The sequence below is a fragment of the Mastomys coucha genome, unplaced genomic scaffold, assembly GCF_008632895.1.
Source record: "Mastomys coucha isolate ucsf_1 unplaced genomic scaffold, UCSF_Mcou_1 pScaffold13, whole genome shotgun sequence".
Classification (NCBI taxonomy): Eukaryota; Metazoa; Chordata; class Mammalia; order Rodentia; family Muridae; genus Mastomys; species Mastomys coucha.
Window position 1 is genome coordinate 38,291,306 of NW_022196895.1, and position 19,089 is coordinate 38,310,394.

General features: G+C 42.4%; 1 protein-coding gene across 1 annotated transcript in view; it reads right to left on the reverse strand.

Annotated features, from left to right (window-relative positions):
- Lars1 (leucyl-tRNA synthetase 1) overlaps positions 1-5,006 on the reverse strand; it is a 59,552-nt gene extending 54,546 nt beyond the window's left edge. The window contains exons 1-2 of the mRNA XM_031365570.1: positions 4,763-5,006; positions 437-561 (exon numbers count right to left, since the gene is read on the reverse strand). Coding sequence (XP_031221430.1) covers positions 437-561; positions 4,763-4,768 — 131 coding nt within the window. The 5' untranslated portion in view covers positions 4,769-5,006. The remainder of the gene's footprint in view (positions 1-436; positions 562-4,762) is intronic.
- Positions 5,007-19,089: the final 14,083 nt, after the last annotated feature.

Sequence of the window (19,089 nt, forward strand, 5' to 3'; positions counted from 1 at the left end):
TGTAAATAATAAATAAATCTTTAAAAAAACAAAAACTCTTTCCTTTTATCACTCAGTAAATATAAAACTTCAAAACATTCTCCTTTGTCAAAATGTGAAAAGTACTAATTTTAGAAATCTGAATTGCCGGCGAGATGGATCAACAGGCAAAGGCTCAGGGTCAATCCTCAGAACTCCTGCAAGTTGTCCTCTGACCTCTACAAGTATCATGACACACATGCAAACACACACATGGATAAATGAATTTTTTGGGCTGGTGGGGTTTCTTTGTTTTGCTTTACATCTTGATATGAACAAACTCTAAGAATTCCATAGAGAGAGCTGCCTTGACCTCAGTGGAACACAGAAGGCACCTTCAGCCCACTCAGATGCTATCTCTCTCACGTTCTCACCGCCCTCTTCCTCGGGCAGTTAACCCGAGGCTGCTCGGACTCACCTGGTCTGCTTCTGCTTCTCCAATGGAGCTGCATTGACTTCAAACACTTTCTCAGCTTCCCATTTCTGCTGGACTTCTTTCTCAATCTTCTTCAAGAAGTCTAATTTAGCTGTTCCTTTTCTTTCCTATTAAATACAAAAAGACAAAAGAGATTGCTTTAAAAAGTAAGAGCCAGGGATGCTAGTACATGCCTGTAATTCCCACACTTGGGACAAGGAAGTAAGAGGACCAAAAATTCAAGTTCACTCTCAGCCACACAGCAAGCTCGAGGCCAGCCTGGGCTAACATGAGAACCTGTGGGAAAAACCAAGAGGAAAAAACCAAAGTCAGGTTCACAAAGAATCAAGCTACTCACTGACAGCTTGAACTCCTCACACCCACCTTCAATGATCCTATACCTAGACTCACAACAATGAACTCCAGGAAAGGGTCAAACTAATATCACTATGCAGTAGTTATGTTTGAGGAAATAGATGTTTCACCGGATCACAACGTATACATGCACTGAAACATCATATGGGAACTCAACATGTAGTTTCCAGGAATCAAGTAAAAACACCTTTTAATAGAAGAAAAGAAAACAAACAACAAGAACAGGCAAGAGGTAGCATTCGAGTTGTACTTGGCATCTCCACTTTTTACCTAATCTGTGCTCAACCCTTAGAACGTATAATATCGCCAAACTCCTTTGGGTTGAATCACCCAGGCTTCTGCCTGATGACTTAACTCCCATCATTTAACAGGGTCTGACCTAAAGGATGCTCACTACATGTCTGTTGAATAAATAAACAGATGAAGAAAGTTCTGCTCATACAGAAAATCAGCTATTATCTATCTACTTCAAATCAATATGTAAGACATTTTAAATACCTTTTTAAATTTATATATGAGCTGGGTATGGTGGCACATGCTTGAAACCCCAGCACTCACCAGGAGCATTAGGTGGGTTGGTGGCCTCGAGTTTAAGGCTTAGCTGTAGGTACATGGATTCCAGGACAGGGTTACAAAGAGAGGCATTGTCCCAGATAGAAAGATGAACAGACAGACAGACAGACAGGAAGATAGACAGACAGATAGAGGAGGACAGAGGAGATTAGGCACTGCAATGTAATGCTGTCGCCATATTGCTCGTGTTTAATTAGACCACATGAATACTTAGAAAAGTGAAGGCGGTCCAACACAAAATCATAAAGTTACTTTTTTTTTAAGGATTTGTTTATTTATTTATTTATTTACTGTATATGAGTATACTGTAGTTGTACAGATGGCTGTGAGCCATCATGTGGCTGCTGGGAATTGAGCTCCTGCCCTACTCGCTCTGGCCCTGCTTGCTCTGGCCCTACTCGCTCCAGCCCAATCATAAAGTTACTTTAAAAACTGATTTTTTTTTGCTGGGTGGTGGTGGCGCATGCCTTTTATCCCAGCACTTGGGAGGCAGAGGCAGGTGGATTTCTGAGTTCGAGGCCAGCCTGGTCTACAGAGTGAGTTCTAGGACAGCCAGGGCTATACAGAGAAACCCTGTCTCGAAAAAAAAACAAAGAAAAACCCTGATATTTTTAAATATTATTTTTGGTAACTGGATTGTGCAATTCTCACACACAAACTTTGTAGATAATAGAGTCATGTCACAACATCAAAAGATTGGAAATGCCTGAGATTCTCATCAGGACTATTAAACAACTTCTTAAATTATTTTCTTTTAAGATTTATTTATTTATTTTATGTATGTGAATACACTGTAGCTATCTTCAGACACACCAGAAGAGGGCGCCAGATCTCATTACAGATGGTTGTGAGCCACCGTGTGGTTGCTGGGATTTGAACTCAGGACCTCTAGAACAGTCAGTGCTCTTAACCGCTGAGCCATCTCTACAGCCCTGTAAAACAACTTCTTAATAAGTCTACTCTACTCCAGTGCATACTGATTTTTTCACTAATTTTATGTATATGAGTACACCATTGCTCTCTTCGGACACACCAGGAGAGGGCATCAGATCCCATTGCAGATAGTTGTGAGCCACCTTGTGGCTGCTGGAAATTGAACTCAGGACTTCTGGAAGAGCAGTCAGTGCTCTTAACCACTGAGCCATCTCTCCAGCCCCCTCCCCCCTTTTAATGATTTTTTTTATTTATTTTATGTATTATGAGTACACCATTGCTCTCTTGAGACACACCAGAAGAGGGCTCCAGTGCATACTGAATTCTGCTTTTGATGCTAATATAAAACAAATCTCTTCTTATCCATGGTATTCTGCATGTCATTTATTTTGCTTGACATCTGGGTTTTCTGTTGTTTTCTTTTGGAAACAACAGCCTCACTATGCAGCCCTGGCTAACCTAGCACACTATGCAGGCCAGACTGCCCTGAAACTCACAGAGATCCTCCTGCCTCTACCTCTGACATGTTGGGATTAAGGTATGCAGCACCATGCCCTGCTATTCTGCAGTTACTAGGACACTCTTATAAACCATCATCTCACTCTTACAACCCCAAGAAGGATGAAGTGATTATCATTTTCAAGACAGCAAATCTGAACTTGAGACAGCTAGCCAGCAGTTGGTGAAAAGAGTGAGACACTGTCACCTTACTCCCATTTCTGCTTTCTCTTGTTATCCTGCCCATGCCCTGGGCTCCACGCCCTCCTAGATACAGAACCCTATATACGTTCTATCGGGTTTTCACTCTACCAGTTCAGTACTCTCTCAATGCTCCAATTTGTTTTAGGCACAACTGTCTTTTGTAAACTGCAAAGTGTTGCATGAATACAAATTATATTATTATTTACTTACAGATATTTAACCTTGCAAGATCAGAAACACACACATCACCAGAATAAAAATGAAGAAATGAGTCACTGCCTCTTGTAGTCACTCTTTCTTGTAGTTTTTCCTGTCTTGCACTCTCTTGCTCTCTCTCTAACACTACTTCTCTCATTAACAGTGGATACTAATATCCATGTGTAAAAACACTTCAAAAAATTTTACAGTGACTATAAATAGTTCTTTCAAGGTGAGAATGCAACATAATGGTAGGCCACTTGCCTAGCATGTGCAAGGCACTGGGTTCAATTTCCAGTAACACTTCCAAAAAGGAAGAAAAGGAGGAAGAAGGGAGGGAGGGAAGGAGGGAAAAAGGAAGGTAAGAAAGAGAAAGAAGGAAGGGAAAACCCATGATCTTCTGAAGAGTACAAATGAGTTACTTTTAAGCCGGATACAATACTGCACCCCTGAAGTCCAGCCCCCTATATGGAAAAGAAGCAGGAAGAGCTACACTGAGTTTCAGGCCCACCTGGCCTACGTAAAAAAAAGGAAAAAAATCTAGCTCCAAAAACTCTTCAATCCTATAGGGATTTTCTACTTTTTCACCAATCCTTAGCCTGCCTGCCCACCCAGTCCTATGAATTTGACTGCCTCTCTTGGATCCACCTGGGCAATCGTTTCTGCTTCCAGTTCCTCTTGTCATTGTTCTTACCTGGAAATACCCTTCCCTGCTCCTCCACCTGGGTACATAGCCGGAAGAAAAACTGTTTCTCAACTCGTGGCCACCGTGCTCAAGAGGACACCAGGAATTAATAACCCTCCTTCCTGATAAGCTATTTATTTCCCTACCCCATCCCACTCCCCAGTACTGGAGATTAAACCTAGTCGCTTTCTTCAGACACAGAAGAAGAGGGCATCGGATGCCCATTACAGATGGTTGTGAGCCACCATGTGGTTGCTGGGAATTGAACTCAGGACCTCTGGAAGAGCAGTCAGTGCTCTTAACCGCTAAGCCATCTCTCCAGCCCTCCGGATCCCTTTTCGCGTCTTATCTGAGACAGTCCTGCTAAGTTATTCGGGTTGGCTCTGAACTCATTCGGTAGTCCACGCAAACCTTTAATTTTCAATCCTCTTACTTCAGTCTCCAAAGTAGCTCAGATTACAAGATCTGTACGACAGGGCCCAGTTGCTTAATTTTTAAATTAGGGTTATATTTAAAAGTCAGTGCTCGGGGGCACTAAACATATTCACAGTGAGACGCCCAATTTTTGCTGTAGTTGAAATGTTAAATGTTCTTCTTTACCTCTATTTTTATTAAGAACACGATAAAACTCAGCATTCAGAATTCAAGTAGTCAATGTACAGGGAAGACAGCAAGTTCCTGGCTCATCTAGCGAGAGAAGCAAATTGATTCTCTAAGAAAGCCCTGCCTCATGCAAGGGAAAGGCGTCTTTCAGAAAGGGATGTCCCCCTTCTCGGCGAATGGCAGCATGTGGTGAGGTCAGAGTTCCTACCAGCTGGGTTCCAGGGCCCGAACCTGAGGACGCTCTTCCCGCCCAAACTCACCGCCATGGCGCCGCCCAAACGACTGAAGATCCAGTACAATGGCCCCAATGAATCCCTTAGAGATGTGGGTACAACTTTTCCCTCCCAATCGTGGAAGTCGAGCCTCTCAAGACACCAAAGCACACACTTCTCACTAGCTGAGGCAATCGCAAAGCTCCTTGGACTACACCCGGTGCATCTCGGGGACAGCAGGGAGTTGTAGTTCCCAGACAACGAGTCCTGAAGTCCAACGAGCGTGTGTGGACTACAACTCCCAGAAGACAACGCGATACCGGAAGTTATCTGTAGCTATAGGCCTACTCCCAGGTGACACCGGCAATGATGTCACCTTATGTGGAACTACAAGATCCGTGATGCAGTTCGGAATGATGGACTGCTGCAAGTGCGCTCGAAAGTAGGTGGAATTAGGAACTTCAACCTTCTCACCCCGTGGAGCTGTCCGTCTGTCAGGATGCCAGGATGCGGAATTGATTACTATTCAGCAAGTGAGGCGCTAATTATGGCTTGCCACTATGCACACGTATTTATTATTACCTGTGGCATTCAACAGCTCAGCATGTAGACATTTAATAGCACTTACCAAACAATCTGCACCTTTAGGCAAGAGATTGGAAACCCACCAGTTCTCGAAGCTTGGCTCAGTCCACTCATAAGACACATTTTAAGTACTCACCCGCTTATATAGCTATGTGCAAATATGCAAAAATATTTCCATCAGCACAAAAAATATTCTATTGAGCAAACCTGACGAGAAATAGCTTTTACTCTCTGGTGTTCAGATTAATATCAAGTAATCCAATAAACATTAAGTGTCTGCAAAGTACTTTAAAAGAGGCGAACAGCTCAAACGTGTGGCTACCAACAGTACTAAAGAATTTTTAAAAAAAGATTTATTTTATGTATATGAGTACACTGTAGCTGTACAGATGGTTGTGAGCCTTCATGTGGTTGTTGGGAATTGAACTTTAGGACCTCTGCTCACTCCAGTCAATCCCCATCCCTCCGTCCCTGCTCACTCTGACCCAACGATTTAATTGTTACTAGAAATAAGTACACTGTAGCTGCTTTCAGACATACCAGAAGAGGGCGTCAGATCTCATTACAGGTGGTTGTGAGCCACCATGTGGTTGCTGGGATTTGAACTCAGAACCTTTGGAAGAGCAATCAGTCCTCTTACCTGCTGAGCCATATTGCCAGCCCAAGAATTTTTTTCAGAAGTAATTGTATAGAAATATAAAATTTAATAATGGTATAATGCATACCTGGTTATGATGTGAGTGCAATAAAAAAATTTTGGATGAAAGAAAGAGCCTTAGGCTACAAAGAAGAAAGCTCTGTCAACACCTTCTTGTAACTATTAACAATTTAGAAATCACTCAACACCCCAGGTATGGGTTAAATGTGTCCTATATATTCCATGAAGTGCTCTGTTCTTTACCTCTCTTTTAAAAAAAAATCTAGCTATATTTAATTGCCTGTTTATCAGCAGACTTCAAGCTTCATGACAGTAGGACTGTGCTTAGCAGTATCTGACACATGGCAGGTACTTTGTAATATTTTTGAATGAGTAAGAGAATCTCATCCTCCATAGCTTTTATGACCGATGTTGTACTTTTTTAAAGATTTTTGTTGTTGTTGTTTTGTTTTTTGTTTTTGTTTGTTTTTTGAGACAGGGTTTCTCTGTGTAGCCCTGGCTGTCCTGGAACTCACTCTGTAGACCAGTCTGGCCTTGAACTCAGAAATCCACCTGCCTCTGCCTCCCAAGTGAGATTTATTTATTTTTATTTATATGACTACACTGCAGCTGTCTTCAGACACACACCAGAAGAGTGCATCCTGTTACAGATGGTTGTGAGCCACCATGTGGTTGCTGGAAATTAAACTCAGGACCTCTGGAAGAGAAGTCAGTGCTTTTATCCGCTGAGCCATCCCTCCAGCCCCGATGTTGTACTTTAACAATTGTGACCTAACCTGTACTATATGTCATCACAAATCCCATTGGCAATTGAACTCTTTCATGAAGCAAATTACTTATTAAGCACTTCCCATGAGCTTGACACAGAACCAGAACAGAATAGAGAACAGGGGCTGGTGAGATGGCTCAGCGGGTAAGAGCACTGACTGCTCTTCCGAAGGTCCTAAGTTCGGGTCCCAGCAACCACATGGTGGCTCACAACCATCTGTAATGAGATCTGATGCCCTCTTCTGGTACGTCTGAAGACAGCTACAGTGTATTACTCCGGAGCCGGCGGGGCGGAGCTAGCGGGGCCAGAGCAAGCTGGGCCCGAAGGAGCGGGGCCTGCAGAGGTCCTGAGTTCAATTCCCAGCAGCAACACACATGATGGCTCAAGCTACAGTGTACTTATACATATAAAATAAATAAAATAAATCTTAAAAAAAAAAAAAAGAATAGAGAACAAAACTGTCTTATGGAGCATATAATGAACATGAGACATTAAAGCAAAAGTAAACACGTGATTCAGTCAATACAAACTATGCATAGCCCTGGATGTCCTGGAACTCACTCTGTAGACCAGGCTGGCCTCCAACTCAGAAATCTGCCTGCCTCTGCCTCCGAAGTGCTGAGATTAAAGGCGTGCGCCACCACCGGCCAGCTTCAAATGTATTCTTATTTCCCATTAAAATGACTAAAATCCATTTTTCTAAAGGGAACCAGGATTAAGTGCTTGCCTAGCATGTGCACAGTTCTAGGTTTGATCCCTAGATCCACAAAAGAGGACAACAGTCATTTGGATTCCATTCACTCAACAATATCCATTTAGCATCCTTTATGTACATGGCACTCTCCTCGTGCTGGAGAGGCACTTAAGCACGGCAGGCATGGACTTATCTTTCCTGGCAAGTTGAGACTGAAAGGAAAAGGAGGACATTAAACCAGCAGGAGCAATGAGAGCCCCACTCAGGGGTTTAAGCTCCGAAGGGATTGGTTCTATTTCCGTGTTGGGAAGAGCATTCTGAAGAAGACTGGAACAGAATAATAGTGAAAAAAGGAAGCTGCCGCTGTTGTTCAGGAGTCATGGTGTCTTTGACTATGGAAGCATCGGTTAAGAAGATGAAAGAAATAAAAAATAAATAAAATAAAATAAAGTGTGAAGAATGGAGAAGCGCTGAGTGAATGAAGTCCTGAAGTGAATGTGTGTCTTTGATATGGCATGACCGTGTCAAGGACCCCAGCTCCTCAGTCCTACAGGAAAATCCGGCACAGCCTCCCTCCCCCAAGGGTGAGATTTAAAAGGATAACAAAAGCCTTCGCTAGTCTGTGTACAGATGTTGATAGTACAGAAAACACTCACCTGGATATTTACCATTTGAATACTGCTTTCCCTATGGAGACTGCATCAACCAAGGTTACCTACATATGCCTCCTTGCTCAGTTGTGTATAATAGCCCTGCCTCATTGTTTCTGTATGTCTAATAAACATGCTGAGCTACCTGGCTGCTTCCATGTTTCCATCAGAGGAGCCCAGTCTACCCAATCCCAGCTTTTCTATGAATGTATGTTTGTGGTTATCGGTGCTTCATTCCCTGGCTCCCTCCAGTCAGGCCAAGGGCCAGGGGCTCAAGGGCAAATGCTCAATAAAAGAGCTGGAGAAAAGTGAACGAATACACTCACTAATGGAGGATGAAGCTGGAGAGACGGCTCAAGGATTAAGAGCACTTGCTAGTGTTTTTGGTTTGTCTGTCTGTTCATTTGCTTTTCGAGACAGGGTTTCTCTGTATAGCCTTGGCTGTCCTAGAACTTACTCTGTAGACCAGGCTGGACTTAAACTCTTAGAGATCCTCCTGCCTCTACCTCCCCAGTGCTGGGATTAAAGGTATGTGGCACCATGTTTGTTTGTTTTTGGGGGGGTGAGACAGGATCTCCCTATGTAGTCCTGACTGTCCTGGAACTCACTATGTAGATCAGACTGGCCTCAAACTCACTGAGATCATTTTTGCATCTGCTTCCCTGGAGCTGGGATGAAAGACATTTACAACACCAAACACCAAGAGTTTGGTGTTTTTTATTATTACTATTATTTATTTTATGTGTTTGAGTACACTGTAGCTGTACAGATGGCCGTGAGCCATCATGTGGTTGTTGGGAATTGAACTCAGGATGGCCCTGCTCGCTCCGGCCCCTCTCACTCCAGCAGTGGTATAGTATACTGTAGCTGTCTTCAGACACACTGGAAGAAGGTGTCAGATCTCATTACCAGCAGTTGTGAGCCACCATGTGGTTGCTGGGATCCGAACTCAAGACCTTCGGAAGAGCAGTCAGTGCTCTTACCTGCTGAGCCATCTCGCCAGTCCCCCCTTTTTTTAAAAAAAAAAAGATTTATTTATTTATTATATGGAAGTATACTGTAGCTGTCTTCAGACGCACCAGAAGATGGCGTCAGATCTCATTACGGATGGTTGTGAGCCACCACGTGGTTGCTGGGATCTGAACTCAGGACCTTCGGAAGAGCAGTCAGTGCTCTTAACTGCTGAGCCATCTCTCCAGCCCTGTTTTTGTTTTTGTTTTTGTTTTTGTTTTTGTTTTTTCGGGGTGGGGCAGAGCACTTGTTTCTCCAGGGTCCTGTTCTCAGCACTTACATGATGGCTCACAACTATCAGTAACTCCAATTCTAGGAAATCTAACACCATCTTCTAGGCTCTGAGGGCAGCAAGCATATGCACATGGTACACAGACATACATACCGGCAAACACCCACACACGTTAAAAAAATATTAAAGAAAATGAAAATGTTCATGAGTAGTAATATGACTTTTTGACAAGAATTACTAATTTCTTGCTAGGTCTTGTGGCCTACCTTCTATCAATAAATGAAATTAGGAAGGTAGCATGGTGGATAAGAGCTCCAGCTGTGAATCAAACAGATCAACATCATCATTTCCTGAGGTCACAACTAATAACATGTACCTCACTGGATTGCTATGAGGATGAGAGAAGGATTGTGTGTACAGACCCTGTGTCTGTATGCACAATGTGCCTGTAAGCATCTTAAAATGTTAACTATCTATGGCATTAGAAAAATAAGTCCAAAAACATTAGTCCAATGTAATGGGAAAAGCTTTCCCCATGCTTCTAAGAAGCACTAATTGAACTAATTGAGCTGGTTCTGGTGGTATAATTGTGTCCTATGCCTTTTCTGATTACCTAACCATACTAACATTCATACTTCAAAACTCTTAATAGAACTCAGTTTCTTCCTGTTTTTCCCACCCCCATCTGAACCTGCCCCACTGGTTATTTCATTAAATATAGTACATTTTCTAAATTTAGCTGTGTAAGGCTATAATTAATTTTGGCTTGTCTGAGTCCTGCTACGCCATTGTTTTTCATGCCTGTCCTCCTAATTTCTCTATACTGAAATGATAAGGGATTGTGAGGGAGGGACTATGCACATTTCTCAAGAGAGAGGTCCAGGTACATGATTCTCAATGACTGTTCACTATTAGCTTTAGTTTATAAGTGCTTCTCTTCTCTTATATTCATGTTCCACCTTTATCTTTACACTTCTCCGATTTCTCTCACACTGGCCTCACTATGCAACCCAGGCCAGCCTCTAGATCACTTTGTAGCCAAAGCTTGCCAAGAACACATGATCTTCCTGCTTCGATGACCCAGGGTCTCAAATCACAGGTATGAACCTTCACACACTGCTGAACTTTTTTTTTCACCCATGATCCAAGCAATACGAAGAAAAATAAAGGGAAGAAAAAATAATCCTTTTAGGACTTAAAAGCTCAATGGATGGCCACATTATTCTGTGTGCCACTTCCAACACAGTTCATGAGTCAGCTAAGATTGGGGTGTGTGTACAGTGGTTATGTTTATGGGCTTTGGAATCAGATGCCAAGGTCTGAATTGAGGCTTGTCTATCTCTGTGACTTTAGGCAAGTTCCTTCAGCCTCGGACATCTAAGTCCTCCAAGGAAATTGTAGATAATGATCAGACTTACCTCCTGAGGTTGCTGAGAAAATATGAGCTTGTGCCATACAGGGGTAATATTTGCCAATGCCTGGTACATAGCTAAGTGCTCAGGAAATGTGAAGGAGACAAGCAATCAAGAGCAATAAATAATACTATGGAAAGGCAGTTTCGTCAATTAATGAAAATTCTAGACCTGACAGCCACAGGCTGGGAAAAGTGATTAAGTTAGTGGAAAGTGCTTTTTATTTTAGACAAATGCAGCCAAACTGGGGAAATTATCATTCCCGGGTACAAAATGTCTGAAAATCTTGCCTACATTCCTTTTAAAGTGATGATCTCTGTAACTCCCAGGAATTAGGAATCAGTCACTTGTGCAATGACTCCAGACTTGGCATGCGCAAGGTGGAAGTGCTGCTATCTTTGACATTCCACAGAGCACTGAGAGCTACTTCATGGTTCATATAGGCCATGTGACACCTGAATCATTAAAGATTGCTTTGGAGCCAGCTGTGATGGTGCATCTCTGTCATCTAGTAGGAGAGGCAGAGGCAGGAGGTGTGGAGGTCCAGATCAGTCTACAATGCTAAGACTGTCTTGAAACAAATAAAAATACGGGCCTGATGACAGAGGCCTACGAATCCCAACTGCTCAGGAGGCTGAGGAAGGAGAATTGCAAATCCAAGGCCCGCCTGGCCTACACATTAGGAAAAGTTCAGGACAGTCTAGGCAACTTAGTAAGAACTTGACTTAAAATGTAAAGTTTTAAATGCTTTCAGATATATCTCCGGGGTAATGAGTACCCAGATCTATCCTAAGATAAGGAAAAAAGGAAAAAAAAAAAAACAAAAACCTCTTTTGCCATCTAAAAAATTACTCTATACCTTACTGGCTTAAAGCAACAAACCATTTATTATCTCCCAGAGTCCCCTATGGTTCAGGAATTTGATGCATCTTGGCTAGCTTGGGTCCTTTGATGAGTATGCAGTCAGATGATGATCAGCAATATAGTTGGAGCTGGGGAGCAGTGGGTTTGTTGTTGTCTGGTTTAAGACTCTTCGTATATAGCTCAGGCTATCCAGGAACATTCATTTCTCCTCCCTCAACCTCCAGAGTGTTGAGAACAGACATTAGCCACCATGCACAGCCATACAAGCCATTCTTTAAAACTATTTTTCCCCATTCCAGGCCAACTTCTCAGGCCAAATACTTTGGTGTCGATCATGACTGCTGTCTTTAATATCCAAATGTATCTGTCATCAGAACAAATTGTCGCTGGGCATGGTGGCACACACCTTTCATTCCACACTCGGGAGGCAGAAGCAGACGGATCTCTCAGTTTGAGGCATGGCTGGCCTACAAAGGGAGTCCAGGACAGCCAGGACTTGTTACCCAGAGAAACCCTGTCTCACCATCACCACCACCAAAAAACAGATAACAAAACAAAACCAAGTTGACTTTATCTTCAACATACATCCAGAGTCCAGCCTCTCGCCATGTACCTAGTACAAACTGCCACTCTCTCTTCTGCTTAGATTATTGCTCCGGCATCCTAGCTGGTCTCCCTACCTGCAAGCCCCTCCAGTCTGACTGACACGAAGCAGTCACCGTGACCCTATTTTTTTAAACATTTTTTATTTAAATGTTTTGTTTGTGGTTTGTATGTATAGTATATATGCCTGCACATACACACTCAGGCATGCATGCTGGTGCCACAGTGGGAGTCAGAATAGAAACTTGGCGTGTTGGTTCTCTCCTTCCATATTGTGGATCCTGAGGATTGAACTCAGGTCTTTGGGCTTAGCTGTTAAGAGTCTTTACTGGCTGAGCCATCTGGACAGCCATGATTCCTTTTCAGTTTGTTTGGTTTTCCTCATTTGTTAAGATCTAAATAATACTGTGTGTGTGTGTGTGTGTAAGTCTGTGTGAGTGTATGCCACTTGCGTGTGGATACCTACGGAGGCCAGAAGAGGTCCCCTGGAGTGACTGTTATAAACAGTTGTGAGCTGTTCGATGTAGATGCTGGGTCCTCTGGAAGGGGCTTGGGTAGCTGGTGACTTCAGGTGAAGGGGATGGGGACAGCTGTCAGGAATGTCAGGGATGCAGGACTGGGCTTTTTGGTGTCTTCTCAGTTTGAAGGCTTTCCTAGTGGGTGGGGCTGGAGAGAAAGGAAGGAATGGAACTGCCTAGACCATGGAGGGAAGGGGGTCAAGCCTGGAACCCCACCTGAACAAATTCTGGGATGACAGGTGTGTGCCACACATCCAGCAACAGCTTCGGTTTTTCCTACAGCGTCAAACTGCTTTTCATGGAGGCTCTATCATTTACATCACCATCAGCATGCTGTTGATGGTCCAAATCCTCTCTCTATCCACCATATCATGCAGTATTTACATTCACGTGCAGATAATATAAATATTCTAAAACATATGTATATATACTTTTATATATTAAAAATTTGAACCCCTTAAAATAGAATTCTCCCAGAAACAAATCTGTTTTCAGAATAAAGACACTATTCAACTTGATTCATAATTTGTTTACCAAATCACCTTGCTTTTACATAACTAAGATTTCAGCTACTCTTATTAAAATGACTTATGTTCCAAGTCAGATGAGTTGATCCAGATGACCCAGACTCAGGACAAACTGATATTTAAATTTCTTTTAGAATTTTATATATGGATGCTGCATTCGTATCATTCCTCCTTCCAACCCCCCCTCCCATGATGCTTCCTCTCTCTAAAATGTATGGCCTCTTTTTCTTTAATTCTCCTCTCTCTCTCTTTCTTTCTCTCCCTCTCTCTCTCTTTCTCTCTCTCTTTCTCTCTCTCTCCCTCTCTCTCTCCCTCTCTCTTTGGCCACTTGGTTCTGTATAACAAATTAGGGAACTCATTCCCACAGGAAGACTGATTCTCCTTCATTCAGCAACTACTCATTGCCTGTACCTCTTTATCCATGGGTGGGGCCTTGTGAGACTTCCCCAATCCATGCTGTCTTGTGTTTTACCTCTCCAGGCAATCGTATGGTTGAGATTGGTCCAGCTTTCCTGACTTATACAGAGAACTCGGTCTCTCAGCAGATGACCTGGTCCCCTGACTCTTACAATATTACCGTCTCCTCACCTGAGATGTTCCCAAAGCCTAAAGGGTGGCAGTTGGGTTGTAAATCTATCAGTTGGGACCGAACACCCCACAGTCAGTTGTTCTCTACATTCTGACCAGTTGAGGTTTTCTGTAACAGCCTCAGTCTACTGTAAACATAAGCTTCTTTGATGAGGATTGAGAACTCCACTTACCTGTGGACGTAAAAGTAGGTTAGAGATTATACCGGTTTAGGGAAGAGGCAGTAGTAGATGCTCATATAGATATAAAGTACCCAACACGAGTTCCTTAGACCACTTAGACAGCTTTTGGTTACCTTCAAGTGCTTCTGTTGGACCTCTGTGGGTGGCTTATGCGGGTCATTATTGTGGTCTTTGGTATCATGGCTGGAGAGGACTCCTGGTTACTTTTCTCCATTGGTGGCTTCCATAGTCCTCAGGAAGGAGACTTCCAGGTCAGATCCAGTTCAAGTCCTGTATCCAAAGTGTGTGTATTTAGCAATAGGAACTTTTCTTCAAATCTGGCAACACTGATAGCCTATGTCATTTGGAGGAGCTGTAGAACTCACCTGTCCAACAAACTCCAGAGAAGTACTAGAGTTTTGGTATTCGTACTGGGGTTTTTGTTAGGTAAGTCTATAGGTCTTGTAAGAAGCATTATAACCCTAAGTGGTATGTCTTCCCGTTAAAACATGAGTGGGGCTGGAGAGATGGCTCAGAGGTTAAGAGCACTGACTGCTCTTCCAAAGGTCCTAAGTTCAATTCCCAGCAACCACATGATGGCTCACAACCAATTGTAATGAGATCTGACACCCTCTTCCGGTGTGTCTGAAGACAGCTACAGTATACTTACATATAATAAATAAATAAATCTTTAAAAAAAGAAAACAGGGCTGGTGAGATGGCTCAGTGGTAAGAGCACTGATTGCTATTCTAAAGGTCATGAGTTCAAATCCCAGCAACCACATGGTGGCTCACAACCACCCATAATGAGATCTGGTGCATCTGAAGACAGCTACAGTGTACTTATAATAAATAAATAATAAATAAATAAAATGTTTAAAAAAAGAAAACAAAAAAACAAAACAAAAAATGCATGTTTGTGTGTAAACACAAAATCATATGGACATATATATAATATGTACTATATTAACATAGTATATATATATATAGTATAATATATAGTATATATACATAGTATAATATATAGTAATATATTAACATAATACAATTCCCTATGGATTTTCCCAAACTGACATTTTGATGAGTGTGCTGTTTAATTTGATAATAACCTAAAATTCTACAGATAAGCAGGGGTCTATTTGCACTCATAAGCTTCCTACTTTGAAGTTTTACAACAGTTCAGTTTAAGGACTCAGATGTTTATAAAATTCACAGAGAAAACAAAAATTATGTTTGCCCCCACAAGACAGGGAGGGTTTCTTTGTGTGTAGCCCTGGCCGTCCTGGAACTCAATCTGTAAATCAGGCTGGCCTTGACTTCACAGAGATCTGCCTGCCTCTGTCACCTGAGTGCTGTGACCAGTTGAGGAACAGACCATCACCAACTGGCCACAAAAATGACTTTCAATCTCTCTCTTACTACACAGCTAGGTCAGTTCTTAGCCACAAGGTAAAGGTTAGGACCAATGCTGTATTTGCTAACATTAATAATCTACTCTGCTTCTGAAGAGTCTCATGTACTTTTTTTTGTCAACCTTTGCATGAAATCCCAGTGTTGAAGTTCTTCCAGGTTAAAGCCTACCTATGAAAAGGAGGTAATTAGCCGAGCGGTGGTGGCACACGCCTTTAATCCCAGCACTCGGGAGGCAGAGGCAGGCAGATTTCTGAGTTCAAGGCCAGCCTGGTCTACAGAGTGAGTTCCAGGACAGCCAGGACTACACAGAGAAACCCTGTCTTGAAAAACCAAAAGAGAGAGACAGAAAGAAAGGAAGGAAGGAAGGAAGGAAGGAAGGAAGGAAGGAAGGAAGGAAGAAAGAAAGAAAGAAAGAAAGAAAGAAAGAAAGGAAGGAAGGAAGGAAGGAAGGAAGGAAGGAAGAGAGAGAAAGAAAGAGAGAAAGAAAGAGAGAAAGAAAAGAAAAGGAGGTAATTAGAACGGAAAAAAGATTCAAATCTCTGGTGGCACAGTAACCTGATGGCATGTGCCCTTTGCAAATATAATTCTGGGGATGGAAGTAGGGGGTTATGCCCCTTTTGCTCCCAGGTAACAACGGGGCAGCTCTAGCCCATTTTAGCTCCCAAATAAATGACACAAAGACCTAATAAAATTATTAACAAGCTGCAGGCACTATGCTGGGCAGATACTCATCTATTTTAACCATCTATTGCTACCTACTTCCCAGCCTTGTAGTCCGTTACCTACAGTCTGAGTCTTGCCCTGGCTCTTTGTGCTCCTTGCGTGACCTCATGGGTGCTCTCTCCAGACCTCACAGGTGAATCCTCTAGGTCCCTCTCTTCCTGTATCTCTCCTTTCGCTTGGGACCGCCTACTGGGAGCTGAAGTCCTGTCCTGCCCTATTCTCTTCTCCTGCTCAGCTATTGGCTGATCAGCACTTTATTAGCCAATCAGACGTGATGGAAAACGTCTTTATACACCCTTGAGATTGGAGTTGCTCCAAATATCACAAACCAACATCAGGACCGCAATCAGATCTCTGGGCCCAGAAATCAGCATCTGAACACACAGTTTGCAAAACCATCCCCCAACAGCCCTCAATCCCAGCACCTAGAAAGTTGAGACAAGAGGTTCCAGAGTTCAAGGCTCTCCTTAGCTAAACAGTGAGTTTGCGGCTATCCAGGGGTAGATGAGAACCAGGCTCGAACTCAGAAATCCACCTGCCTCTGCCTCCCAAGTGCTGCGCCACCACCGCCCGGCAGAAGTAGAATCCTTACCTAGCATGGATCTGATGGGTTTGATTCCCAGCACTCCATGTAAACGGAACACAGTGGTGTCCACTTGTAATCCTAGAAGACAGAGCCAGGGATCACGAATTCAAGCTACAACGCGAATTCAAAGCCAGTGTGGGTGGGCTACATGAGATTTGTCTCAACAAAACCAACAAAAACTATGACAGAATAATGTCAATCTTTGTTAAGGATCCACCTTAACTAAGGAAACAAAACTTATTTAAAGTCAGTCTTACTTTCTCTTTACCAAGAACTGTAGCTAACGGATGGTAGTGCGTTTAAGCTGCAGAATACAAAATGTTGAATGGATTTGAGCTAAACATAGAGCTCATGTTTTAAGGTTTGTTCTCAAGATAATTTAGTGACAGTTAAAGGTATCCGCTCTGGAGTTAAAAGGGCATCGTTGAGGCTGGATTCTTGTATTCATTATTCTGTAGACTTTATGGGTTGCAGTTTTCTTGTCTGTGAATAATGCCTATATATTTAGGGGTAGTGTGAGGATGAGGGATTATATTATAACACTTTATTGTTACCTACTTATCATAGAGCTGGCATATATTATGGGACTTGCTTCTAAAAGTCTCTTCTTATCTGTCAATGTCTCTTCCTCTCTGGACTGAGGATGGAACCCAGGCCGTTATGTAGGGGCACCCCCAAATAGAAGGATGAATATAACTTCAACTTTCCCTTTGTCTCTGGCATGTGAGAAGCAGTCCTAATTATGTGTCTGTATGTTGAATTAACACACATGTATATGTTCTGCAGTCAGGGTAGCCCAATAACTGCATGCCTGGAGTAAGTGTACCATCCATTCACGGATTACAGGTGAGTCAGTTCCGTATATGCAATGCATGCTACTGAATAAAATCAATGGAGAAATTCTGGCTCACAGCTCCTGAACATATCTGCACCATATGGCAAATTCAGTGAGCCAAACATGGAGGTGGAATTGACCACATCGGACAGACATCCTTTTGGGAAAGCAACTCTTAAAAAAAATATATTTATTTGTTTATTTGTATATGTGTGTGAGTGTGCGTATGTGTGTGTGAGCATTTTCCATATTGTGCATATAGAGGTCCTTTACCTGATAAGCCATCTCACCTGACCAAACCAACTCTGATATACATGCTATTTATTTAAGAGACACTTTGGAATGCTATATTCAAGAAGTGGTCCTAGTATTTATAAATCCACACACACACACTCACACAAACCAGGTATATATATGTGTATAAAATATCCTAAATTCACCAAAGTATTTATGATAACATTAAAGTAGAGAAGAAAGAGAACATTGAATGTAACATTGAAAAAACAATGAAGAGGCTAGAGAGATGGCTTAGCAGTTAAGAGCACTGACTGTTCTGCCAGAGGTCCTGAGTTTAATTCCCAGCAACCACATGGTGACTTATAACCATGTGTAATCGGATTTGATGCCCTCTTCTGGTGTGTCTGAAGACAGTGATAGTGTATTCACATACATAAAATAAATAAATAAATTTAAAAAGGAAAGAACAATGAAGTAACATTGAAAGAGAAAAGAAAAAAAAATTACTCAGGATATTTTACCACCATAATCAAGGCTGTTCATGCTGTTGTGTGCTTAGTCAAGTGATGATGTTGGTCATAAGGAAATTGATGATAACTCAGGACTTACCTATGAGATTAGGCCTGTAAATTTGTCCAATAAGTACATTAAACATTTATTTGAAGAAATATTTATTTTATTTTATGTGCATGAGCGTTTTGATTTCAGGTATGTCTGTGTATCATGTGGGTACCACAAGAAGCAGAAGAAGCAGAAGGAGGCATCAGATTTTATAGGCCTGGAGTTACAGCTGGACGTGAGCTACCCTGTGGGTGCTGGGACTCAAACCAGGGTCCTCTGTAGCAAGTGTTCTTACCGAATGAGCCACCTGTCTAGCCCCCATTTGCCATTCTGGCAAAGGAGGTATTTACAGTGAGAGGCAACACCTGTTCCATTTCTATCATGCAGTCCAGCTTGTGGGGGTTTTATTGGTTTGTCTTGTTTTTGATTTTGGAGACAGGGTCTTACTATATTGCTCTGGCTGTTCTAGAATTCTCTACATAGACCAGGCTAGCCCTGAGTTCACAGAGATCTGACTGCCTCAACCTCCCAAGTGCTGGGATTAAAGGCATGTACCACCATAATCAACTTTTCTGTTATTTATTTTTATGTGTATGTGTGCAAACATGCCTGAATCTCTGAATACTCACCGCATACACACCAGAAGAGGATGCTTGGACCTGGGGTTACAGGTAGCTGTGAGGTGCTGGCGCTTTGAACAGTGGTAAAGCAGCAAGCACTCTTGCATTCTTTTTTTTTTTTTTTTTTT